Below are 27,833 nucleotides of genomic sequence, written 5' to 3' on the forward strand. Positions count from 1 at the left end.
CATTAAGTTACTAGGAGGAGTATCCATCTCTCCTTTGGGAAAAGCGAAGTTCGGATTAAGTTACTGTGGAGCAACGGCTTTGAACAAGAACAAAGTCAAGAAAATCGAAATAAAAAAGAAAGATCATGAAGCAGTTTTTAATGGTGCTGAATGGAGAGTCAAATGGAAATGGAGAGATGGAGAAGGCCCCAACCGATTGTATAATAAAGTGGCACAGTACGGAATTCCACAATACGCTAGAGCAGACTATGAAAACGAACTACAGGAATGGATTGATCGGAAATGGCTGTTAGAGTACAACGAAAATGAATTGGGGCCGCCCAAAGGGCAGATTCCGTTAATGGCTGTCATTCAGAGAAACAAAGACAACAAAATCCGACCTGTTCTAGACTGGAGAGAAGCTAACGATTTCATTGAGGCATACACGAGAGATGCAGATGTGTGTGTCGAAAAGCTTAGAGAATGGAGAAGGATGGGTAACAAACCAGCAATCATCGATTTACGCAAGGCTTATCTTCAACTAAAAAATGATAAATCTCTTTGGCCGTTCCAAACAGTGGTGTTTCGAAATAAAAGGTATTGCTTGACACGACTTGGTTTCGGATTGAATGTTGCGCCAATGATCATGAAATCCGTTGTGAGTGCCGTCATTGATCAAGACGAATTAGTGAAGAGGGGAACGTCCGCTTATGTAGACGACATTTTCGTAGACGAAAGTGTGGTGAGTCTTGATTATGTCAAGAGGCATTTTTTGAAATATGGTTTAGAGAGTAAAGATGGTGAGCAGATTGATGATAATGGAGTTCGTGTGTTAGGATTGGTAACAAACTGATGTGGTCCAGAGGGAATCGAGTTGATGCTATCTCGCAAAAGTTAACCAGGAGAGTTGTGTTTTCAATCTGTGGACAGTTGGTAGGACATTTACCCGTGTGTGGTTGGTTGCGAGTGATTTGTAGTCTCTTGAAGAGGAAAGCTGTCAGTCTGACGACGGGTTGGGACGATGATGTTTGTGATGAGAACGTTAAGTGGGTGCTTCAGGAAGTATTTGCTGAGGTGGAACGCTGCGAGCCTGCTTGTGGTGATTGGGCTGTGCGTGGTGATGAGGGAAAAGTGTGGGTTGATGCCAGTTCTTTAGCGATTGGTGCTCTTATTCAAGTTGGGGAGACTACTGTGGAGGATGCAACATGGCTGCGAAAAGAAACGTCTGATGTTCATATAAACATGGCAGAACTAGACGCTGTGATACGGGGAATGAATATGGCTCTGATGTGGAAGCTGAAGAAAGTGACTGTTTTTACCGATTCCGTGACTGTGTACCACTGGGTTTCTGACGCCCTTACGGGAAAATCAAGGTTGAGATCAAAAGCGACGGGGGAAATGCTGATTCGAAGAAGACTGAGCGTGTTGCAACAACTAATTGAAGAATACGATGTTAGCGTCGAGGTGAAACTCATTCCTTCTAAAGATAATTTGGCCGACGCATTAACTAGAGTTCGCAGCAGATGGTTCAACAAACTGACTGTGCCAGAGTGTCGGAATAGTTGCATGGGAGTCGCAGCTACGAAGGCTGAAGCTATTTCCAATATACACAAAAGAACTGGACATTTTGGAGTGAATCGAACGTTAAACTTTGTTCGTAAAACAATTCCGACTGCTACTGAAAACGATGTTCGAAGTGTGATAAAAAATTGCGAACCATGTCAGTCAATAGATCCAGCGCCAATACGGTGGGAAAAAGGAAAATTGGATGTTAAAGGAAACTGGGAGAGATTGGCCATGGATATCACGCATTATGGCACTGACAAGTTTTTGAGTCTAATTGATTGTGGACCTTCAAAATACGCGTTGTGGCGACAATTATCGAGCTCATACGGAAGTGTTGCCATAGTCCGAATACTCCGTCTTGTTTTTTGTGAACGTGGAGCACCGTCTGAGATATTAACTGACAATGAGCCAACATTTAAGACTAAAGAGATAAGGAGTTTCCTTGATAGTTGGGGAGTGCAAATTAGATATAGAGCCGCTTATTATCCTGAAGGAAATGGAATTGTGGAAAGAAACCACCGTACGATCAAGAGAATAGCAGAACGATCAAAAATGTCGATACCGGAAGCACTATATTGGTACAATGTCTCAGCCGACAAAAATGGTGCAAGCCCGATGGGCAAAATATACAGCTACCCCATTGGTGTGAAAGGATTGAAAAAAGAGAATCTTCCTGCACGAAATGTCCTGAACGAGAGATTTCGAATTGGCGATAAAGTCTGGCTGAAACCACCAAATGCGAGGTGCCATACAAAGTGGCAACCAGCTACGGTAACTCGGAATGCGTTAAACCAAACCGTAGAAGTGAACGGCATTCCGCGTCATGTGAAACATGTTAGACCTCGAACTGATACTCAGCCCTACATTATCCCTGATGAGGAAGTAGAGATGAATGTTGAAACTGATCAAGTGGACGCTGAAAACCAAGGAGATCCAATTAAAGATGTATTAGAGACGAACGAGGAAAATATCGACGCTGAAGATAGACCCCAAGAAATCGACATGCTTTTGCGACGGAGTGGTCGGGAACGGCGCATGCCTTCGAAATACCTTGATTACTATTTGGATGATCCGTAAGGATCAAGGAGGAGTGTAATTTCGGAAAGTTCTAGAACATTTGATGACGTTAGGGATTTAATAGCTTTAATAGATTTACCAATAAGAATTGTAAATATGTGTTTGTGGTGATTTATGACGGTTTGTGGAAGGATATTTTGGGAAAAGCATGGGGTATATATAAAGGAGAAAATTTGTAAAAAGGGAGAGTTAGTTAGAAGAGAAAATTATTGCTATTTAGTGACTTGTCGATTGCGAGAAAAAACTACAATAAACAAACTAGCTGATAATATAAGTTATTTTAAACCCTTTTAGTTTGATCAAACCTAAACAAGTTATATATCAGAAGATAGAGGATAAATTTTTACATAAATACAATATATTACCTATTTTTTCAATTTTTGATCAAAAATCTCTCTTTTTCATAGGCCTACCACCTTAACTAATTTCTCTTCGTCTGCAATGTTTTTGGTAGCTGTTAAGCAATTATTTAAAAAGTTTTAATTAAATCTATAAGATTTAAATATACATCTTGTGAACCACAAAGTTGGTAGAGGAATGTAGTTTCCCCTGAAGATGGGCATTTCACACTTCCATGAAATTAGATTTTCATCAATATCATTTTTTCAAGAAAAATAGCGAAAAAAATATCTAAAAAGCTTTCAATTATATTAAATTATCTTTTTTTTTATAACCGTTCTTAGTTTCATTACAGTCGTTTACAAGGTGTGATTTTGATTTGCGGATTTTTTCTTACTACTGGTTACTTTTTCTTATTACTGGACTTATTACTTACAAAATTTTAGTCCTAAAAGTACTAATTTCTAAGTAATATTTATAAATAAAAGTTCGAAATAAACTGATTCAACCAGATCTCCTTTTTTTTAATGACGGCCTCTGGGCATGGACAGAAGCCCTGGCAAGTACTTATGAGTTTTTCTATGACACAGATTTCCAAGTTCTTGTGATGGATGACTTGAGAGATCTGAGACTTGAGTGGGTTTTTTTCATGCCTTACTTTTCACAACGCTTCATATTGAATAATCAAATAAATTCAAATCTGGGCTAGAAGAGGTTTTTTCACCATATGAAACAACAGCACCTAACATCATTATTGACTGAGGATGCTTTGCATGGCATACAGGTGAGCACTGTAACCTTTCTGAACAATAAATTGGTCCATTTTTCTGTTATTGACACATTCAACTCTACAGCCAAAATCTTCTCAAAAGATTTTGGCTGTAGTTTTTAAGCTATTGAAAAGCTTGTTTGAAGGCTCTAATCTGAGAGCTTTGAGTCAGTCTGTTAAAAGTTGACTGGTAAGCCTGAGCACACTGACCATTTAAAGAGTCTTGACAGTCTTTCTGACAGTCTTTTTGTCAATTTCAAACGCTTTGGGAGTCTTTGTAATGGACACATTAGGATTAATCTCAACATGATTCTTATGTTGTCCTGTGAACTTCTGGTCAACTCTCTTGTTCACAGGAGTTGGCATCTGAGCTCTTTCAGCACTATTTGTTATTTATTATGTTTTATAACCTTATAAATAATATTATTTATTATGTTTTATAACCTTATAAATAATATTATTTATTATGTTTTTTAACCTTATAAATTGTACTTTTTGATACTCCAGACATTCTGATTTTTTTTCTTGTAGGTAAACCTGCGTGGATCAATTTTGACACATCAGTTCTTTTAAACCTTTCAAATAAAACCATTTTTGTTCACTTTGTTTTTAAAACTACATTGTTAGGCATCAACAAAACACAAAAATGTAAAAGTTCCGGTCTTTTTAAAAGTTCCGGTCTTTTTAAAGCACGCAGCGTTTTATGGTCTTCCATGGACGTATAAGAGATGGACATCTTGTTTAACATCAAAGAGGCCGCTGATTTCAGCGAACCATGCGAGTTTCCGAATAAATCTAAATTTTCCGCCGTCAACAAAAAATCTATTAAAATAGCTGCCGCGACAGATTTAAAACCTAAATTTTTATCACATGGTATTAACTTAAACTTTTATGGCTTTTAATAAGACTGTTAAGGCTAAAGTAACTATTTCACATGTTGACAAATTACTGAGCAAATAACATCAGGGTAAAGGAAATAAGTTGTTGGCATGAACAGGTTTTATCATTTTTTCAAGATGAACGTTTGTAAATTTGGGAACTTTTTTCATGTAGACAAAGCCAGTCAATGATAAAAAAGACCTGTAAGACTAATCATAAAATGACTAAAAAAGGTATAGCGAAATATAACAAAGCGTAAATAAAATTTTTTGTCAAGATCTGGTTTTATCCAATTCCTTCGTCCTTCATTCACCAGCCTTAATTTTGTGTACTTTTTCCGATATGTCGCCATTTTTTGCCTCGACTATTCTAGAAATTAAGTATATGCATTATTTTTTTTGTTGATGTATCTTCTAATGAGCTTTTTTATAATTCATTAGATAAAGCAAAACTCTTTAAAAAGTTGTTCAAATTTATAATTATCTTTCAAAATGCAGCTATATATTTCATGCTTTCGTTTCTCATATTTTATATACTTCATTTGTCATAAAAGGCACATAATAACTTATTTGTTTTTGCCAAATAAAATTTAGTTTATATATAGCTGGTAAATCATATTATATTAATATTAAATAGTTAGTTATTCTTGTGGTTTATCATAAATTGGCTTTGCTAAATTCTTTAAAACTTCTAACGATGATATTAAATATATTATATAAAGTAATGATGTATATATGATATGGTGATATTGGAATCCGTTGGACTTAAAGTAAAGGCAATAATGTCTGATGAAGTAAGCCCTAATAGAAAATTCTATAATATTCAATAAACTGGAAGACTGCAGCAATATAGTAGATGGAGTAGTTCAAACTTGTTGATATTTTGTATTATTTATTATATCTCAAGTTATACATGTACTAAAGTAGTCAAGTAAATGATCTCAATTTCTTTTTCATTATCCGCGTTATCTCTTAAAATGTTAAGAATGTCTATCTATGTAAAACTAAGCTTAAAACTTGGTTCTATTGTTGTTATCTTTAACAAGTAAAAGGAAGTTGATGTGACTGGCAAAAATTTCCGTCAGACTTAAATTTCTGGTGCTGCCACAGCCTGTATACGTAACACTTTAACTATATATTTATTCAGAATATTAATTGAAAAAAGAACTTAAATTTGAAAGTTTATTACATTCTACAACTGTTGCGATGGCGACGCATTAAATAGTTTAATAAGAACTTTTTTCTCTTTCTCCCCCCCCCTCCTCCCTTTTTTTTTTTCTTTTCCTTTTATTTCTCTGTTAGAACAAACTCTGAGTCAAAATATAAACACCAAGGTCGAAATTCAAACACAATTTTTTTTCTCCTAGCTACTCATATCCTTCTTAAGCCTCCTAAAAGTTAATGTAACAAGACAATTAGCATATACTTGAATTATGATTGTCTTGTTAATGTAACAAGAAAGTCATAAGTCAAGTATATGCTAACTATGTCAACACCATTCATAAGTTACAGATTTGAGCTTAAAATCCGGTGGGGGAGCTGAGGGGGTTAAACAAGTTTTTATGTAGAAAAAGAAACTTGTTTTAAAGAAGATGAGCAATAATTTAGGTCTGATAATTGATGAATCAAAAAAGCAGGAGTTCTACGTAATGAAGAAACACTCAACTTTAATTGACGGCTCCCTCACTTGATATTGTGTCTAAGCTTTATCATAATCACCAATTCACTTTAAAATTCTTTGAAATCATTTATTTAATTATTTATAGAGACCGCCGATTCGTTACTGTTTATCGGATTTATACGGATTCAGAATAAAAAATGCTTTTGAAATAAGATTCATTTTTATTTATTTATAATATTCAAATATACAATGAAACGAACTGATTTCCTAGTTATGAAACAAAAAAAGTCAAAATCACACTGAAAGTTAATCATTTTCCAAATTCATTTCCTGGCCACACAATGTCTTGAATTTTACTGAGTTCCTTAGTGTTTTCTTTCATATATACCAACATCTTAACCTTTGAGATTAAAAGATTGGTTCTTCTAGAGCTGTATATACTGCTGCTGTTGAGAAAACTCTTTCAGATGTTGATGATGCAGCAGGTATATAGAGGTTTTTTCTGGCCAGCCTTGACATTATTGGGTAAATATACTGGTTTTGTTTCCAGAATTCCAGTACATTTGCATTTGCTGGAACTGGTTTTGAATTCATATACCCCTCAATTTCAGCAGAAATGGCATTCTTGGTGCTTGTTTCTCTTCCAGGATTAATGTAACCTGCACCAAACACTTTCTTCCTCAGTTGTTCAGTGAAATCAAAGTCGTCATCAACTTCATCATCCAGCATTGAAGGGGAAGGAGTGCTTTGGCTAGCCAAAATTTTTTTTTGGACAGTTCTTCCATAGCTTTCTTTACTGCAGTTTTGACTACTTCAAATTTTTCTCCCTCATCCACAAAGCACATGGCCTTGCTGTTAGGATCTAAAAAATGAGCTATAGAGAATTCAATATTCATCAACTCCCCTTCGAATCTTTTATTTAGATCTTCATTGAAATAGTGAGCAAGCTCTGATGACACCTCGGTTTTTGGCTTGATCATCTCCCTTGCTAATCTTCTTCAGATGTTGTATAGGCAATTAATAACGGAATAGATGCTAACATTCTTTTCGCTGCTGCATTTCTCAGAGAATTCTGAGAAGCCTCTCAGAAGCTGGATGACAGATTGAATAGATTCCACTTCATCATCTGTTGGTAAAAGATCTTTCAACTTAAAACCTCCAGAAACAGTTGGGTTTGGATTCTTTAAAGAATGCATCGCCGGAAGAAGATCCACCACAGACTCCATTTGATGGAGGTCAGAGTTCCATTTTGTGGGGCATCTCTGTACTAACTTCGTTCTGGAGTTATTTAAGGCTTTGGCAGCATTAACTAAAGTCATAACTTTTTGAGAGGACTGGTTGAAGTGACCTACTAACTTTGTTATTTTGTGGTTGAGAACTGACCATTTTGGACATCTTTTATCATCGACAGCACCACTGACAACTAGATTAAGACGGTGGTCGACACACCAAATTGCACTTTGAACCCCAATTGATTTCCTAACACCTGCTTGGACATTAGCTGCACCGTCGACTGTTATCCAGGTTTTGATTCCAAAATCAAGTTCAAGTTTGTTGATAGATTCATTGAGCTTCTTGGCAATGTTGTTGCCAGTATATTGTTCGGGGAAGTAGGACATTTCCACCAAAAAGCGCTTTAATTGGAACTTTGAATATATATAGTGGAGTGTAAGGCTCATGAAAGACAAATTGGTGTGATCAGTAGTCCACACGTCGGATGTAAAGGCCACTCCATCAAGATTTGACTTGTCTGTATTGAAAATGATTTTTACTTGTTCCTTGATGAATTTAAAAAGGAGAGGAATGTATTTTGTAGATATATTCTTTGCTGTAATGGCTCTGAATTGACCGTTGGTTGCAGTTTTCATCATCCGGGTGAATGCGTCAGTTTCTACAATAGAAAATGGTTGAGTGTCCTCAATCACCCATTTAGTAATGTCAACAACAGTTCTTATTTGAATGATATCAGTAACTTCCCATTCAGGTTTGGTAGCCTGTTTTCTGCCTTGCCGTGTCTGTGTGTTGGAAGTGCCACAAGTTCCACTTGGTCCAGGCAGTGGCGATGTAGGTGTATCTTTTTTTGTCTGTGGACATCTCCTCTTTTATCCTCTTTCTTATGTTTGTTCAAAATCTGAGTCTTCAGAGGCAAGCTCATCAAAAATGTCTGGTATTGATGATTTTTGCTTGTCTTTCCTTTCTAATTGTTTATATAAATTCAAGTGGACTCTTTTCAAATGGTTCCTTAAAGGATTTGTGGTGCTTTTATTGATTAAGTATATTTTGCCACAGGCCTTGCATTTTGTCTTGTTTTCCTCCACATTGTTGAAGAATGACCAAATATTAGATAGCCCAGCTAGCCTATACAGACGGGTCCCGTACGGTATTGAACCGGGGATCTGGTATGGTTTTTATCCAGGTTATGGCATCGGGAGTCAGACGGGAACCGTACGGTTTTCCCGGGCGTTAACGCCACATGTTGACTGTTTTAGAATTTACCTCAGGGATGAAGTTTGAAATTGCCATTTTGTTGTGTGAAAGTTTTTGCGATACTTTGTTAATATTATATTTCTTTTACGCTTTAATGTTGTTTCTTTTTCAAATAGTGGTATATATTTTTTTTGGATATATTTTTAAAATATTTCGTTATCCGTTTTTAAATTACGATTGTCGGATAAGAACAATTTTTTTACTGTTTGATTATAGTAAAATATATTTGAGAATAATTTTTTTACTAACAGAATTTTAGGTATTGCAGTTTCATTATGTTTTCGTTATGTTTGCAATAACTATTTATAGATAATTCTATGTTGATTTTTGCCAATTGATTGAAACATTAAGTTGAAAACACTGGTTTTTAGTTGTTGAGATACTGTAATTATTACTATTATTATTATTATTATTATTATTATTATTATTATTATTATTATTATTATTATTATTATTATTATTATTATTATTATTATTATTATTATTATTATTATTATTATTATTATTATTATTATTATTATTATTATTATATTTATTATCATTATTATACCTATAATACCTGGGATAATTATGGGATATCTGGGTTATCCCAGCTGAATACCAGCTGGGTTCCGAATGGGTTCTGTTTGCTATCCCTTCTGAATACCATCTGGGTCCCGGCTGGGTCCCGTTTACGTATTCTGGCGGGAATCCCGGACGGGTCCCGTCTGGATCCCGCGGACAAAAACCGGCGGGATCCGTCTGGATTACCCGTATGGGTCCCGTCCTGCGGCCCGGCTGGGACCCACCCGGGTACCTTACGGGCTGGCTAGCTGGGAGGTTAGGCATCTGAAAAGAAAAAAAAAAGTGAAATAAATAAAAAAGAAACGAATCGGATTAAGTTTGCCATCTCGGATCGGACAAATATTTCGGATTATTTTTTGAATTTAAAATCCACAAAAATGGATCAGATTATTAGTAAGGATTACTTTTCGGATTAAAAATTCGAAAACACGGATCAAATCACATTTTCGGTTTACGGACTTTTTATTGAAATATTTACCTCAATATTTCCTTAATATTTGCCTTAATAAAACGTGATTGTTTTTTATGCATACAAACAGTTTCCGAAAAAGAACTAATTATTTATTAAGTTATTTGAAAATTTTCCTTAATATTCGTCTTAACAATAAATGATCTTTTAGAGGCATGCGTAAAGTTTTCAATAAAAGAACTAATTATTTGTCTTAATTATTGAAATGAACGTAACAATTTTTCAAACAAGTTTTTATCTCTATTTCTATTTTTATTTCTGTTAATATTTAAGTAGAAGAAATATAACAATGTAAATTTTATTGGACCAATCCACTAATTGAAGGAATCCGCAATGCGAAACGATTCGCAAAGGAACTCGATCCACAAAAAAACAAAAAAAAAACCCGCAAAAATTCAGTTTGAAATATTCCTAACTTTTAAATCAAAATAACATAACAATGGCTTACCGTAATAAATGTAGGTGAAGAATAGTAGACTTGATCTGTTGAATGAATTGTTGTAGGTTAAGATTTCCAAATAGGACTGATTGAAAATGAAAAAGAAATCCACTTTTTATAGGACGCACATATAATAAAAATGTAATTTCTTTGAACCAAACCATTTAATGGTGAAGCGAACGGAACGCGATTCGTATAATTCGCTAAGCGAATTAAAGTTAAATTGATTCGTAAAAATTTTTCGGATTAATAATCCGAACAGCAAAGAGAATCCGCAAAAAAAAAATTCGCTAGTGGTTCGTAAATTAGTTTTCGGATTATTAATCCGAAAAATTTTTACGAACTGACTGTTTTAATCCGCAAAATAAGTCGGATTGGCTTTTTGCGGATTTTATGAACCGAATCGGCGGTGCCTAATTATTTAATCATTTTGATCAATTAACATTTAAAAATCGCAACCTCATTTTTCCAACTCATTTTATCTAAAAACCAAACTCATTTCATATATCCATTTATGTCCAGAAAATTCAACCGCTTTCACATTATTGTGATCGTAAACTTAATTTAATAAACTGTTCGTTGAAAATGTAATAAAAAAATTTGCAAGAGAAAAGGGTTGGTAATGTAAACGTCGATCTAATCAACATAACTTTTTATTCATTTGATATATCCTTAATTTCAACACGGTTTTAAAACTTAGTTGTACAAAGTCAAAGTTGCAATCTATGGTTCATAAGAGGCTGTATTTACAGCTTATTTCAAAATAATTAAAATTTGTGTAAAACTTAAAATACGAATGTTGCAATTAGAAAGAAAATTTCCGCAATTGAAAAAATGAACATTAAAAATATGGATTATTACAACCGAGAATAGAAAGATGTCAGACAGAAAATCTTAGAATTGTCATATGTTAGAATTTGAAATAAGTCTGAACGGAGAAACGTCAAAAAGAAAAAAAAAAGCAAATTTAACATGAAAGTTACAAATAAAAATAACATGAAAGTTATTTTTTTTTTCTTTTTAATTTTTTAAAAAATTTGCTTCAATAACCAGCTCTAATGCTCCTAGAACAATGTTGTCGAAATGTGTCGTTATTAAAAGTCGGCGTTTGGTCTTTCCGTTATTAAACAGTAATTACAATAAAATATAAATTTCCTTATCTGTTTTTTAAATTGATTTTTGTGAAGTTTGCTAAAATAGAATTTCTTATGCTTTTAAACCATTAATATTCAAAAAAGATTTGTTATAAAAAGTAAGTTTAATAGATTTAATCAAATAGTGATTCTGCGCAATGTCTTGAAGGGTTCCGGCCGCCATTTGCCGTTAAACACCGCAAAAAATGGCGACATAAAAAGTACACAAAATTAAGGCTGGTGAATGAAGGACGAAGGAATTGCATAAAACCAGATCTTGACAAAAAATTTCATTTACGCTTTTTTATATACTTTTTTTAATGATTTTAAAATTAGCCTTACAGGTCTATTTTATCATTAACTGGCTTTGTTTAAATGTAAAAAATTCCCAAATTTACAAATGTTCATCTTGAAAAAATGATGAAAATCTGTTCGTGCCGACAGCTAAATTCCTTCAACTTGGTGTAATTTATTCAGTAGTTTGTCAACGCGTTAAGTAGTTACTTTAGCTTGAACAGTCTTATTAAACAAATGCTGTAAATGTTTAAACTAATACCACGTGATCAGAGTTTCTGTGTTAAAACTGTGGGCAGCCATTTTAATATATTTTTTTGTTGACGGGTGAAAATTTTGAGTTTGTCGGAAACTCGCATGGCTCGCTAATTTCTGTGGCCTCTTTGATGTAAAACAATGAGTTGCACGTACATCTCTAATACGTCCATGGTCGGATTGACTTTTTAGCGGATTTTACGAGCCAAATCACCGGTGCCTATAGTTAACAGTAATTGAATTTATAATACTATTGTCAATAGTTTAGTTAAATATTGACAGTTTACACCATTTGCAGCAATTTTCTTATTTAAAAAAACTAAGGAAAAGACTGAACATAAACAGACAGATGATGAACGTGTTGATAAGGTCTACTCAATCGTTAAGGTCAACTCAATTGTTAAGTGGCACGCACCAATCAACAGTGGTTGTGGTGTGGAGTGGTTGATAATCTTATATTGTAACTAATAGTACCTGATAAAATCTTACATAGATTAATATAGCTGACAACCTTCTATAGTGTGTTTTATTTCTTATAATAAGTCATTGCAAATTATATTGAGATCGTAAGTTGTATTTCTTACCTTTTTAAATTTTTTTGTGATTAATTTTTAACCATATTAAAGAATCATTCATCTTTTAGTATTTAATAAAAAATTTTACATCGTCGATTGCCGCAAATTTCTGGCTCAATTAGCAAATTGCAAATGTTATAAAAAAAACTCTAAAAGTTGTAATATTTGTACTGTAAACTTTAAGTTCTATAAACATTAAACTGTTTATAATAAATAATTAAATTTAAATTGTATCACTTGATCTGCACATGTGCAGAAACAAATTTAAATTTTGAATTCTCTTTTACTTTACTACTCAATTTTTTGTTTACGCGATGAAAGACTGATTCGCTCACTAAATACAAAAATTATTCAAATATAAGTTAAAGGTGGTGTTTTATAAACGCTGAATGAAAGTAAACACCGTAACATTGAATAACTCCCAAGTTTTTCCGGAAAAAGCAACCACTTTCAAGTTTTTTAAAACCTTTAGACAAGGAAAATTTAATGGGTACCTTTCACTATTTCAAACCTTTAACAAATAACAAGCAAACAAACATTCTAAGGCTATCCCAGTAAACATCGAACAGTTGGTAAGTAGTTGGCCCGATCCTAATAACCAACTATTAGCTACAGTTGGGCCAACAGTCGGCTATTTAGTTGGTACCGTGAAAAAAACGTAACGCTTTTACCAACACTTAGCCAACTGTTTTTAAACAATTGGTTGCCATTAACGGCCCAACAATAATAAAACAGTTGGCTAACAATTGGTACCATTACCGGCCCAACTATATGATTTTTTTTCGCGATTTTTTAAATTCGCTTTTGCGCTTAAATTGAAAGTGCAAAAGTTATAAATCATGTTTTGAAGATTGCTTAATAACCAAGTATAACTTAGCTTTTTAATATTTAATTTTCTATTTAATAGTGATTGTTTGTATATCAGATTTTACCAGTCAAACAGTACAACTGTCCACACAAAATATTGTATTATATTTATAGATAACTTAGTTGAATACACAAAATGAACAAATTTTTTATCATTACACTTTTATTTCCAGATCATTAAAAAAATATATTTACAAATAAAAAACTAAAAATATTCTATTATTGTAGTTAATATTATTAAAGGTTTGAAATTAATATTGGCAGCTTTAATTAAAAACAATATTTTAAAACGCTAGTATTTAAAAACGTGGCGATTTATTAGATAATTATCAATAATAATTAAGAAAAATTAGAATTATAAATAAAATTAAGATAAATAAACTTTTATAAATTTGCAAAAGAAAATAATAACTAAATATTCTTTTCATTGATTAACTGCAACTGATTTTTTATAACCTTGGTTTTCGTCTATCTATTTATTGGCCCATCTCCTTGATCAATTGCGCCCTGAAACAATCTTGAAACAATTGGGTAAATATCTTTATCCTTGGAATTAAGATACTGAATTCTTACTGCTGCTAAAAGAATAAAATGAAAATAAATTTAAAAACTCAATTTCCTTTTTGTTTAAATACAAATTATTTTTAAGTTATTTTTAAGTTCTTATACATATACTTTGCAAATCGAGAATAACATTAACTGGTTGGCAGTTTTAAAAATATGTGCATATGATAACCGAGAGCAATTAGCTTATAGGTTCAAGAAAAACTTCTATATGCTCTTTAAGAATCATATAGTTGAATACTAATAAATCATAGTTTACATTGGCAATTAACATCTCTAGTTAACAATAAAATACGACATTGATAAGTTCAAGTCACCAAGGGAGAATATAATATCTTACAAATTCACAACTAATGACAACACTGGTAATTGTCATAAGTACTAACATATTATATTCTTTCTTAGTGTTGTAAACATATTTTTTAAATATAATAATACAGTTGACTTTAATAGACTAAAAATTTACATAACTAGTAATACTTACATAGTAAGCACTTTAACACAAAATGATAACATCGCAACTTAACCTTGCCCATTCCAGTAGCTATCATCTTACTTGAAGATCCGTTTAGATTACATAAAATGCTAAAATTTTTAGAAAACATGGCACCCAACACACGTCATATGTATTCTGGACGTTCAACTTTACCGCCAATAGAACGCAGATATTCGACCTAAAAGCAAATAATGCTACATATTACAACTTTTTTTATTTAAATTATTTTTTCAAAGGTAAATGAAAATGTAATGCGGTATAATATAACTAAGGTATTATTAAATTATCTTATCTTTGGTCTTATAAAATAATAATTACTAGTTTAAACTCAACCTGTAGACTGCTACAAACATTATAATATAGAAAATAATTTCAAATTACATAGAGAGCCAGCTCAGATTTCATCTGTAGCATAAGGTTAATCCTCTCCAAATCTTCCTTACTTTCAATTGGAAGGCCAGGGGGAACAACAATGTCTTCATTATCCAAAAAACTTTCAACTTCTAAAAACTTATTTTTTTGCTCCAGTTCTGTTAATCTTAACTCCAAAGCTGCTTACTTCTCTATAAACATACTTAAATTATTAAATAATATTTAATTGCATTTGAATCTTATTGGAAAACTGGTTTCAAAAACACAATCTAGTTATTTAATTAAAGACATACATGGATGAAGGTGTTATGGAACTCAAATATTTGGAGTTAAAGTTTTAAATATTCATGTTATTTATCCCTTTAGGTAAATTGATTGCTGTAAAAATGGTATTCTAGCACATTTTTGTGTTGTGTTATTAAGGTCACGGGAAAGAGCTTTATTTAAAACCTTTATCTGCATAAAAAAGTAGAAATGTGTATTTTTGTAACATGAAATATGTATTTTTTTAAAGCCTTCATCCATTTATGACATTAATTAAAACACAATTTTTTTTTTACAAAAAATATAGTTTTCTTTTGTCAATACATGTCAGCATCATAATCAATGTATGATGCTTAACACATATACAATGTATAACAAGTAGTAAAACAAAAAAACAAAAAAAAAACAAACAGTTTATCCAAAACCTTTCTTTCCTGATCCCCAAAATTTTGAACAGTTTTCTCATAGTTTTTAGAAGTTGATGTCCCTTTTAATAAAATGCTATAATTATATGAATTATATGAATATGTATATATATACACACACATATACACACACACACACACATATAATATAAATGTCATATATGCTTAACATGAAATGTATATGCCATATTGTGTATGCAATTGCATATACCATTTATTCATATACTGCATATATTATGTCAATATTGTATATATGGCATATATTTATGCAATATATACAAAATACATACATATAAATTATTTTACTATAACATATATATTAGAATATAACAATTTTTAAGCATGCATGTTATATACAGGATGTCTGCCAATATTTTAGGGTGGATTTCCCTGACTTTTTCCTCATATTTTCCTGATCTTCTACCTGTTTTCCTTGATTTAATTTAAAGTTACCCAAATTCAACTTCACAAAGATTGATCAGAGTCGTTTAGAAAAATGCTCTTCAACTGCAAAAATGTAAACAATAATACAACCCACAATAAATGTATCAAGTATTGATACATTTAATGTAAACAATAATACAACCGATATTAAATGTATCAAGTATTGATACATTCAAAATGGGTTGTATTATTGTTTACATTTTTGCATGTGAAGATTCAAGATTCCCTTGATGCAAAAAAAGTTCATAAAACTATTTGCCAAATAAACTTTTATATTACATGTACTATATACAACTTATTTAAGTTATGTAAGTTTGATGAAGAGCCATTTTCCCTGATTTCTCCCTGATTTTTCTAAAGTTCAACCTAATTTCCTAGATTTTTTGCAGATATCTGATTTCCCTGATTTTTCCCTGATTTCCCCTGATCTGGCAGACACCCTGTATATATATATATATATATATATATATATATATATATATATATATATATATATATATATATATACATATATATATATATATATACATACATACATACATACATACATACATACATACATACATACATACATACATACATACATACATACATACATACATACATACATACATACATACATACATACATACATACATACAGAAATACATACATACAGAAATACATACAGAAATACATACATACAGAAATACACACATAAACACTACTATATACACGCACATATACATTTTAGCTGTATTTTAACTTTTAATAGTAGTTAAAATAGAGCTAAAATGTCTAGTACAAGTACAACAATGGTGTCATCATAAAAATAAATTCACTTAGACCATGCGACTAATTTTTAAAATACGTTTATAAAACTTACGGGAAACTTTTACGATTCAAAAACCCGCGGTACACAGTCGGTAAATGGTTGGCAAGAAATGCCAACAGTCAGCCAACTATAGCCAATACTGGCCCGTCAGTTGGACCAACTAAAGCATGTTTACTGGGATCTTATTTCTTTATTTTCATAGAAAAGCACAAATCAAATCTAATTGATGTTGGTTAGTAATAACAAATTATACTAACAAAAAGCCTAAACATTTAAGCATGATTTGAGGCTTCTTAGATGCAAAGTGTGCTTCTGTTTTTGTTTTTTTTTTTTCTATATTTCGAGCAAAGCATGGTAGGAAGGTCAGGGTTATGCGCTGAATAATCTTTCCAGATTACAGTTTTTATAAGACTTGAGTAGTCATTTTTCTTTTTATTTAGATTTAAGTAATTTGTTTTAGCATTATTTATTGGTCTTAAATCCTTGACTTTCCCCTGAAGCAGCAAATGCTAAACTTTTTAACAAAATTACCATGTTCTTTTTGCATGTTTAGGCTTTTTAAATGAATTCTTCAAATAAAAACTTCTGATATGGGTTGATAATATTGGCATGATATATTGGACATATCAATCAAATGTTAATATAATGGCTGTAAACATGCTTTCAGTTCGTATACCAACGCGTGTGAGGAATTAAAACTATTAACAATTAGCAACAGTTCAGTGTTAAACAAACTTTTTTAAATACTTTAAAAAAAAAATTGATAAACCTATCACAAACATTTCTGAAAATCTAAATACAGGGGCATGGGGATGATTTTGTGGGGTTCGAAATGATCCCCTAATCCCCCCTAGGGTATGGTTCCTAAAAGCCCTTTTCAATTTTTTTTATTATTGCATATTAAACTAGATCAAAATTCATTGACAGATTTCAAATTACATCAAAAAAAAATTTTTCGTTTAAAAATTAAGATCATTTAAAGTTATTTCAGGGGGTAATTGGAGGTAACCTTAAGCTTTGCATGGTTATAAATCTTAAACGAAAAAAGATTTTTTGATGAAACTTGAAATCTGTTGATGAATTTTGATCCAGTTTGTAATAGAGCCAAAAAAAAAATTTAATGATTAAAGTAGACGTAGTTCTAGGAAGGGAGCAGTAAGATGTCGTGGCGGGGTTGAGCTCCAACTACCCTATTTTTTTCCTAGTCATCCTCATTTGACACCAGTATTAACATACTAGAATTTTGAGTTGGCCCCATGCCTCTTAGTTACCTATCTTGAACAATAAAATTCCTGGTCACTCCCTTAAAAAATGTGATTTCTCCCCAGGCCCCTACTAAAAAAATTTGTCTTTTACGTTTTTTTTAATTAATTATCAAAAAAAAAAGTTAATAAAAAAAAAAGATTTCTGGGGATATGTTGCAAGGTCTTAGAGCATGTTCCTATACACCGTGAGCAGACGCAAGCTACGCAGATTTACGAAACTTACAACAGCTAAAGGTGACGAGGATGGGGAACCTAATCCTAAATAAAGTTGTTCTGAATTTATTTTTTATAATGACAATGTTTCTTCTTATCTTATTACAATTACTCAGCATACATCTTTATTATACCGCAAATTAACAATTTGATTGGTTGATTAAAAAAAGCACAACAGTGTGGAATATTAAGAATAATTACTGTCTTCAAAATGAAGCTGAAGATAAAGCTGAAGATGAAGATGAAGCTGAAGATGAACCTCGTATAAAAGCGATAGACTGAGGAAGGTGAGTCAGATGGGGCAAAGATAAGTAAATAGATAGCAAAAACATACGCACGTTATTGCAGTACAATATTTTTGGCTCGACTACAACCATCATTCTAGATAATTACCTGGCTCCCTAACTGCCTAATGAGGAGTGCATATTTGAATAATGTCATATAACAATATTTAAGCTTAAATACATGTAAAAAAACGATTGTGATGTGTGATATAAAACTAAAGCGCAAATTATTTTGATGCAAGCTCGTTCTAATCCATTCTGATCAGGTATTTTAATTTCTCGTTCAGACATTTTCTATAGAAAAAATTTTCTACAGAAAAAGTAAAAGGTTCTTCACAAGATCTAACACAAAAGTACTGCCGAGATTCAAAAGAGCGTGAATATTAACTTTGGGTTCGGGAGCCCGGATGGAAGCGTCTAAACTGAAGCGAAGTTTAGGGGAAGTAAGCGAATTCGGTGATTAGGCTATATCGCGAGATTAGAATTATTTTGTTCTATCTCCAATTTTGAAAGTTGGGAGAAAATGAGTTATTAATTTTAGTTAGTAATAATAACTTTTGAAATACGCATTATTTTATAAATTTTTTTCTAAATAGTTTCTTTAAATATAAATTTATTTAAATAATAAGTTATTATTTCTTTAAAAATAAAAGCTAAAGCTCTAAACAATTTTTACTTTTAGAAAAAATCAAAAACTTTCTCCCAACGTTTAAACTTGGAGATAGAACAAAATAATTCTAACCTCACGATATGGCAGAGAATAAATGTAATTAATTACATTTATACTAATATACTAAATCGTTTCTATCCGGGCGGCCCCTGTCTAAGGAAATACCGAACCCGCCGCCCACTGATCTCAAAATATAACTGGATAGCGTATTCAATTGTCTTTTTCAAAAAAATTTGAAGCCAAAATTGGCCTCCCAAGATGGCGGCGATCAGAGCTCTTAAGGCGGATTTCCACGGAGCGAATTATTTCGTGCGACGCGATTTTTTTCGCTGAATCAGAATTTTAATTTTCACCATCAAGTTGGCACGCTTTTTTTTTTTGCTAAAAAACATGTCATTAATAAGAAAAAGGTTGTTATCGATTAGTAGAAAAATAATTATTTTAAAGAAAAGTTAAAGAAACGATTTTGGGTAAGGAAAATTTATGAGTTTCATTTATTAGTAATTTTTTTAAGTAATTTCGTATGTCTCCAACAACTTACGAAGAGTTGCTTGCGTTTGTAGCGCCTATCATTGTGAAACAAAGAACTATAATGAGAGATCCTGTCAGTCCAAGTGAGAGGTTGGCCGTAACACATAGATTCCTTGTAACAGGAGATGCTCAGTGTACTTTTGCTGCAAGTTAAAGAATCAGTGCTTCCACTATCAGTAGAATTATTAGTGAAATGGGTGCAGCCATTTGGAATTCATTGAAAGAGAGAAATTTTCTACACGTTTCATCAGAAAAACATGAATGGAAGTCAATTGCAAAAGAAATTGAAAATATTTGGAATTTTCCTCATGCTGTAGGTGCAATAGATAGCAAGCACATTATTATGCAAGCTCCCCATAATGGAGGGTCAGAATATTCTAACTATAAAAAAACACATAGCGTTGTCCTTCTAGCAGTTTGTAATGCTAAATATGGTAGACATTGGTGACTCGGGAAGACAGAGTGATGGTGGTGTTTTTAATAACTGCAGTCTTGGTTATGCAATTGAAAATGATAAATCAAATTTTCCTGATCCCAAAAATATTGGTAATTCTGAAAAAATATTTCCATGTGTTTTAGCTGCTGATGATGCTTTTGGTTTAAAAAAATGTCTAACAACTTTAAAGCAAAATATTATGACACTTTAAAGCTAATATTATTTAAAGATAAATTTTATACAGTTGATTAATAAGTAACAATTGAAATGGTGGAATTTATTTGCAAGATTAACTTTTAACAGTTGGCACATGTACTTTTAATCATTTATTAACTACTGTATCACACTTCAACAATAGCTTTAAATTTTGAATTTAAAAATAATAATTTTCATGTCAATCTAAAAAGATCAGTTCATATAAAGAAGTATTTCATGGAGCATATAAACATAATAGTTTTAATATATATTCATATATACATTGGCGAGAAACTAAATAGCACAGGTTGATGTTCAATATGTTATGACATATTTTCCAGAGATCTCAGTTTTTGAGATCTAAACTTTTTCAGTCTAATTAAATATTAATTTTAGAAGATAATATTACGGAGTAAGAAAAGAAAGTAACTTAGTTAAAAAAAAAGTACAATCACATAAATGATTTAGAAGTACAGAATTAGGGGGCAATTTAAATAGCACACCCTGTACAAAATTATCATTTCGTCCTTTTGCTACCAAAATCATGGAGGTTCTTTGTAGAAATAGTTGAGAAAACGTTATTAAAGGTAAGTTAATATTTAGTAGGTATCCTTTTCTGTCAATAACTGCTTGACAACGACAGCCCATTAACGAGATCAATTTTTGGCATCGTTCAGGCGTAATGGCGTCCCAAAAAGCCTTTATTTCGATCCAAAGTCGGTCTAAATTTGTTGCAGTTAACCGGTTTATGTTTCTGTCAAGTTCCTCCCACAAATTTTCTATCGGATTTAGGTCTGGTGACTGTGCGGGCCACTCCAATACTCTGGTGACTGTGCGGGCCACTCAAATCTTCTTAGCATTATACCACATTTTAACACTTTTGGCGGTGTGCTTAGGGTCGTTGTCTTGTTGGAATTTCCAAACCAAAAGGAGATTCTCCTCGGCATATGGTAACATGACGTTTTTTAATGTTTCTTTGTACATGTGTTGATCAACTATCCCTTGAATTCTGTGCAACAGGCCCACACCACACCATGAAAAACTGCCCCAAACTATCACATTGCCACCACCATGCTTTACGGTCTTAAGAGTATACTGGGTTCTTGGTTTTGGGGACGACGAACATATTGTTTTCCGTCGGATCCAAAGCGATTAAACTTAGACTCGTCAGTCCAAGGCACATTTTGACAAAAACTTAAATCCTTGTGTACGTGCTGTTTTTCAAACTTCAAACGGCTGACGAGATTACGTTTTGAGACCAATGGTTTTTTTCGGGCAATCCTTCCGAATAGCTTGTTTTCACGTAAGCGACTTTTAACAGTACTGACAGACACATCAAGTTTTAAATTTTGAGCAATATGTTCTTTAATTTTTGGTGCGCCAACAAAAGGATTCAGCTTAGCGACACGGGCAATGGCTGCGTCTTCTCTGGGGGTTGTCTTTTATTCGCGAGACTTGCGTTTTTTGTTGCTTAATGAACCAGTATTGTTAAGTAACTTAATAGCATTGATAACCTTCTTACGAGAACAACCTAGCCTTTGAGCTATTTCAGAATTGTTCAATCCTAGATCTCGAAATGCCAGTACTTGTCCTCGAAAGACATCTGTTCCATGTTTACCTCGTCCCATAGTTGATAGATAATGAACTTTTAATTTTTTTTCCTAAATGAATCACAAGAATATCCTTTAAATGCTGAATAGAATGATTATCTTCTGATATAATAAAAGAATTTATCTTTTTTTAAATAAAAAGTAAACGTGTGCTATTTGAAATGACCGTCAAAAGGTAAACACGACCGCTTAAATGCTCAAAACAAGCAACTTTGACAGCTATAAATGTCAAATAAGTATTTCCGTTCAAAAAGATAAATATTGCTGATGCTATAAAAAATAACAGCAATTGCTATAAATACAAAAAAGTTGGCATCAAAAAGTAAAACCAACTGGTCCCGAAAGTGTGCTATTTATGTTGTCGCTAATGTATATTTGAATATGTTAACCTAAATTTCTTCTTGTTCACCGTATTTCATATTGAAAAGAAGTGTTTTTATCTTTATCATAGCCCGTCTGTTTTTTTTCAATGGGAGTTATTTTATAATCGGAATAAGGTTTCGACAAAATAGAGTAGTTTCATTCTTCACCATCTTCCATCGTCTTTTTTAACATCTTGTCACACCACAGTCACAATAACAGATAGTCTGGCCAGTTAAGCCGTTTTCGCAAGATTCTATTGTTTTCAAACAATAGAAGTTAAAATTTTGAATTTATGTTGAAAATAGTTCATTTATCGTGCCCATTCTACTAACTAGTGCACAAAAATCTAAAAAATGGCAAACTCTGGAGAGGAACAGTCGATTGATTCTCTTATATTAGATCTAGAATCAGACGTTTTTTTTGAAAAAAGTAAGTTCCTTAATGATGTCGATGCTTTTCTTACAGAAATTGAGAATGGAAGCGTTTCAAACAACTTTCACAGACTGCCAGCAGTCTGTGAAAAAATGCAAATCAGAGAAAGGACTCAAACACCACATACCAACACATCACTTTAAGATTGACTCTTTAACACTGCAAAGAAAAGCAGCAACTGATACTAAGCGTGCGTGTACTGCAAAAGAGTTCACAACTTTCATTAAAAAAAGCATTAAATTTGTGGAAAACGATCTTTGCTACCCTCTATATCAGAGATGAGCTTTCAAGGTACAGTTTCTCAGAAGATGATGCAAATCATTCATTCGATCTGATAAAGGAATTTATTGAAAATTTTAATGGTGATGCAGAAGTTTTTTATCCAAAATTTTACAAAGTTGCTGGTCAGAAAGGTTTTATGAAAAATCTCACAGATAAAACCTCAACTCTTATAGGATATGACCTTGCAAATCACATTTTGGCTCACTTGACTAAGTCTAAAAATACCACCTCAGTTTTAGTTATTGATGATGAAATTAAGTTTACATATAAAGAAAAAAATTTCATTGAATATTTGGGTGGGTATGTATTTAGTACTTTTTATTGAAGGATTTGTTATTCAAAAAGTTGACAAACCAGATTTGACAGGAAACACTCTCAATTTTGTTGGCTGGAAAAAATGTAGAAAATGATTCAAATTATTTTGACAAGTATATTCATGATACTAATAAAAAATTTACTATTTTAAAAAATTGAGGTGGTCTTTGGTTTATATCATCTGATGCTTTGTCACTATTTAAAATAGCAGGAATAGCAAATCAACAAAAATTTTAAGTAAAAATGTTGACTGCAGAGTTGCCTCAAGATGTTGGAGTTTTATCTCACTCACAAAAATTTGCAATGTTTGTTCTACCAAAGTATCTGAAGAATTGTCTCTCAATCTTCTAGACCATCTTTTAACTCTTTATATTTGTGTTTACTCATTTTCCTATTCAAAGGACCTTGTAAATTTGCATAAAACCAAATCTAAGAACAAAGGAACAAATTCGTTAAGAAAAGAAATCAAGAAAGGAACTTTGAACTCCACTGAACTCCACTGAATAATTTAAATAAAAAATAGACATTAGAAAAGGTTATTTTCATAGCCACAAATGTCATTAAAAACATATTCTTGCATAGGAACTATATTGCAGCATGATGGAGAGATGCAATGATTAATAAAGTTAAAACCAAATGAAGTTAAGTAAGTCCTTATTTTAAGTATCAAATGCTATATAATTAAAAGTAGTTTAATAGTTATTTATTTTTATTATTTTATTAAAATAAATTTATTAAAATAACTTTGAAATAAATAATTTTAAGAATTTTATTTTAGCCTCTCCTTTCTTTGTAACACAACTTCAACTTAAGAGATCACTTTTCAGTCTCCTAGAGAATTTTAAAGGTTAACAATGTACCTTTTGGTGCCCCTATTACCACTTACCTTTAGTTTCCACAAGCAAATTACTCTAATCGCCACATTATGCACAGTGTAAGACATGGTGGCAATAAAAAATTAAGTCAAAAAATCATTTCATCTCACTATTATATTTCTTAAGAAAAAATAGTATTCAAGACTTGGGAACCCTTTTTGCAAATACTAAGGACAAATGTGTGTGTATATATATGTATATACATATATATATATATATATATATATATATATATATATATATATATATATATATATATATATATATATATATATATATATATATATATGTATATATATATATATATACACACATATATATATACACACACACATACATATATATATTATATATACACATTTGTCCTCTCTCTCTCTCTCTCTCTCTCTCTCTCTCTCTCTCTATATATATATATATATATATATATATATATATATATATATATATATATATATATATATATATATATATATATATAAAACATATGTTTGAGAGACACACACACACACCCACACACACACAATTATTTTATTCAAACAATGCCTTTATAAGGTTTGCGGCTATGAATATGGCCGTTTTTGATTTCCTTCTTTTGATGAGTTCATTTTTTGTTACAATTTCGACGTGGCAATTTGGCTTTGGTAAAGGTCTTTGGTTCTGGATTATTATTAAGACTATTAGTTCCTATAATTGGTAACTTAATGTTTTCTAAGGAGAGATTTCGGCAAGTGTGATGGCCATAGTTTAGATCTTCATAAAATAGTTCAGATATGTGATTCCACAAAATGTGATAATCAGTATTCCACATATATCGCGTCTTTGTTTATAAACAGTGTGCACCAGTTAGTAAACTGGGTTTTAAAAAAACTCTAACAATAAGATAAACAAAAGCGCTCTTCAACTGGCCAGACTATGTATTTTATGACTATGGTCACACTCTACTAATGATTGAGACAATTGTGAGAATGACTCCTCGTTCTGATTTGTGACCCGTGCTTTCTTTTTTATGGTTTGTTTGGAATGGTTTAATCTTTTATGAGTTTCAGTTAGATTTAAGTCACTGCTTCAACAACTTGTACTTGTAATTAATGGTAAAAAACTACACTGTGAGTGAAATGATAATGGAGAAGTATAATCTGGAACAATATCTACATTAGATTCAGTTGGTTTGTTTGCACTTTTTTCATGCAAAAATGTCATCCGATCAAAAAACTTACATTTTGGTAAATTCGAGGCTGCTGCTCCTGATCTTGTCATACGATTACGTTTGTCTAAACATTTCTTTAATGTATCTTTCAAATTTAATTGTTTTTTAAGAAAGTCCTCTTCTTTATTAAATAACAATGCAAGTTTTTTCCAAGCATTTGTTTTCACCGTCCTGTCTTTGTATGTAACATGATTCACATCCCACAAGCTTGGTAACTTACGAGCAGCTTCAAGAAAAGTATCTTTACCAATTTCAGCTGGTTGACATACTTGTCAACCAGCGAATTATCGTTATCGAAAGTCTCTTCATTTTCGACTACTTCGTTAATAATTTCATCCGTGATTGCAACATGATTCTGAGTATAGTGCGAAGTATTTAATAAAACCATTAAATCTACATGATTTAGTGGTTGAGAAACAGAGATGTCTCTCCACCATTCCATTGACGGGTTGTTGCCGGCATTTTTAAATTTATTTTATTTTCAACAATTTCGATGTGTTTGTTTTTCAACACGATTGCTGAGTTTGCATGTTTTAAAGGATCTGATTGGTTCTTTATTTACACGAATAAATTCGTCACTTATAAAGTTGAAATATATCCAACGTTTTTGCGAAACGAAAAAAATCGCCAGGCGATAAAAAATATTTTTTGTGCGCATGCTCAAACATTCGCGGCGAAAAAAATTGCGTCGGAATTCACTCCGTGGAAATCCGCCTTTAGCGGTGATCGATGTACATTTTATAAGGCTTTTTTCAGAAATATGAAAGAAAATAGAGTTTTGAAAGAAAGACTAGACTATGAAATAAAGTTTTAAAAATTTTAAAGAAATGAAATGATTCCTAAAAAAACAGACAATTAAAGTAATTATTTAGATATTAAGGTACAAAATATTCGATATCCTTTTTAAGTACAATTTACGATTAAATAATATTTATGCATAATCGATATACCTTTTAGTTCTTAGTTACCCAATGGAGTGTGCTAGAAGGTTGATAACTGTATAGTAAGCGGCAGTGGTGTCTACTTACAGTTTTGACAAATTTTATATTTTCAATTTTTGCAGCAAGGTACCAGATATGTACATGCTGCATGAACTATTAGCTGAGTGCTGTGAGTACACACAACTCAGGGGTTCCTTCTAGGATTATTTAATACATATGTAATTAATGGATATAGTATTTAATAAAAATATTAAATACAAAATATTATTTTTTAATGTAGTTTCTTTTACTTATATATTATTCTTTGTAATATTCCAGCTCTCAGTGATGAAGTCAATTGTTTTTGACTTGTGTCAATATCAAGACGACTAAATTCTGTACCCGTTACATTTCATACTGTCGTATTCCGCTTTTACAATTTATATATCGTTTCTAAATTCCTTGTGCACAATGAATTACACAATGACGCAGCTACATGACTTGTTATTCAAAAGGAAATTTTTTGATAACATATGTTTTGTATGTTATCAAACAATATCAACATTATGTATCTTATCAAAAAATGTATGATACGTAAATTTACAATAAACCATCTCTATTAAATGTTGGAATGCATTAGTACTTTCTTATCATTTCGAACAAAACAGTTTTTTAAAACTCAAAGACAGGAGGTTTAATTAAACCAATCAAAAGTGTTGCTATCATATCCGAAGAAACTGAAAGATGTTTCTAAAGGTTGCTTGCCTCAATAAATGGCCACCTTCCAAATGAAATAGGAACTCAAATGTCATTTCTAGTGCTGTTTTAAGATCAGTTGATTTCTCGAAAATGTTTAATGAACAAACTTCTCATATGTTTGACTCAGCTATAACTGATAACCATTTATTTGCACTGATTAAACTTATTTCAGAAAAATATGCAAAAAAGCGTTTTTATCACCTGGGCAAAGATCAAACTGCCAAAATAACTGGAAAAAAGCTTAGGAAGCAATTAACAAAACTTATCATATTAAAAAACCAATCAAAAATATCTTTATGATACGATATGATATGATGTAATATATATATATACATATATATATATATATATATATATATATATATATATATATATATATATATATATATATATATGTAATAACTCTAGAAGGAACCTCTGAGTTGTGTGTAATCACAGCGCTCAGCTAATAGTTCATGTAGCATTTTTAATTTTGTACTGCCTATCTGACAAACTAATGCCTAAAAAGTATTTTATCTATTTATACTTGAAATTTATGTAAATTGTAATATTCAGTTATTTTTATTAAAGTTAAAGAACGCGTGTTGTTAAAGATGGCGGTCGTATTTTTATTTCAAAAATTTTTATTTTAAAAATTTAAAAAGTTTAATACTTATAACTTTATAAACTTAATATATTGATATGGCACTAAAAGTTGATTATGTTTTTAAAAAACAGCTTGATGAGTTAATTACAAGAGTGTCAGAATTGGAACGTAAAAAAATTAAAAACTTGTCGAAAATTGA

General features: G+C 31.7%; 1 protein-coding gene, 1 long non-coding RNA gene and 1 pseudogene across 2 annotated transcripts; 1 reads left to right on the forward strand and 2 right to left on the reverse strand.

Moving 5' to 3' along the window:
- The first annotated feature begins 534 nt into the window (after positions 1-534).
- LOC145185329 (uncharacterized) lies at positions 535-2,804 on the forward strand. Its single transcript, XM_090069860.1, has one exon. The coding sequence runs from the start codon at positions 832-834 to the stop codon at positions 2,620-2,622; it is 1,791 nt and encodes a 596-aa protein (XP_089925986.1). The 5' UTR covers positions 535-831; the 3' UTR covers positions 2,623-2,804.
- A 10,889-nt stretch (positions 2,805-13,693) lies between these two features.
- Positions 13,694-16,373, reverse strand: LOC149881145 (uncharacterized). The gene is made up of 4 exons (XR_016445925.1): positions 15,434-16,373; positions 14,754-14,935; positions 14,361-14,550; positions 13,694-13,890 (listed from the first exon to the last, which is right to left on the reverse strand). It is a non-coding gene; the product is annotated as an uncharacterized LOC149881145 (long non-coding RNA).
- Positions 16,374-24,676: 8,303 nt separating this feature from the next.
- Positions 24,677-25,822, reverse strand: LOC149881146 (uncharacterized; annotated as a pseudogene).
- Between the last annotated feature and the right edge of the window lie 2,011 nt (positions 25,823-27,833).

This window comes from Hydra viridissima, unplaced genomic scaffold (genome assembly GCF_058129835.1).
Source record: "Hydra viridissima isolate aposymbiotic clone 2 unplaced genomic scaffold, HvirCarnegie_v1 scaffold_12, whole genome shotgun sequence".
In the NCBI taxonomy this organism is placed as follows: domain Eukaryota; kingdom Metazoa; phylum Cnidaria; class Hydrozoa; order Anthoathecata; family Hydridae; genus Hydra; species Hydra viridissima.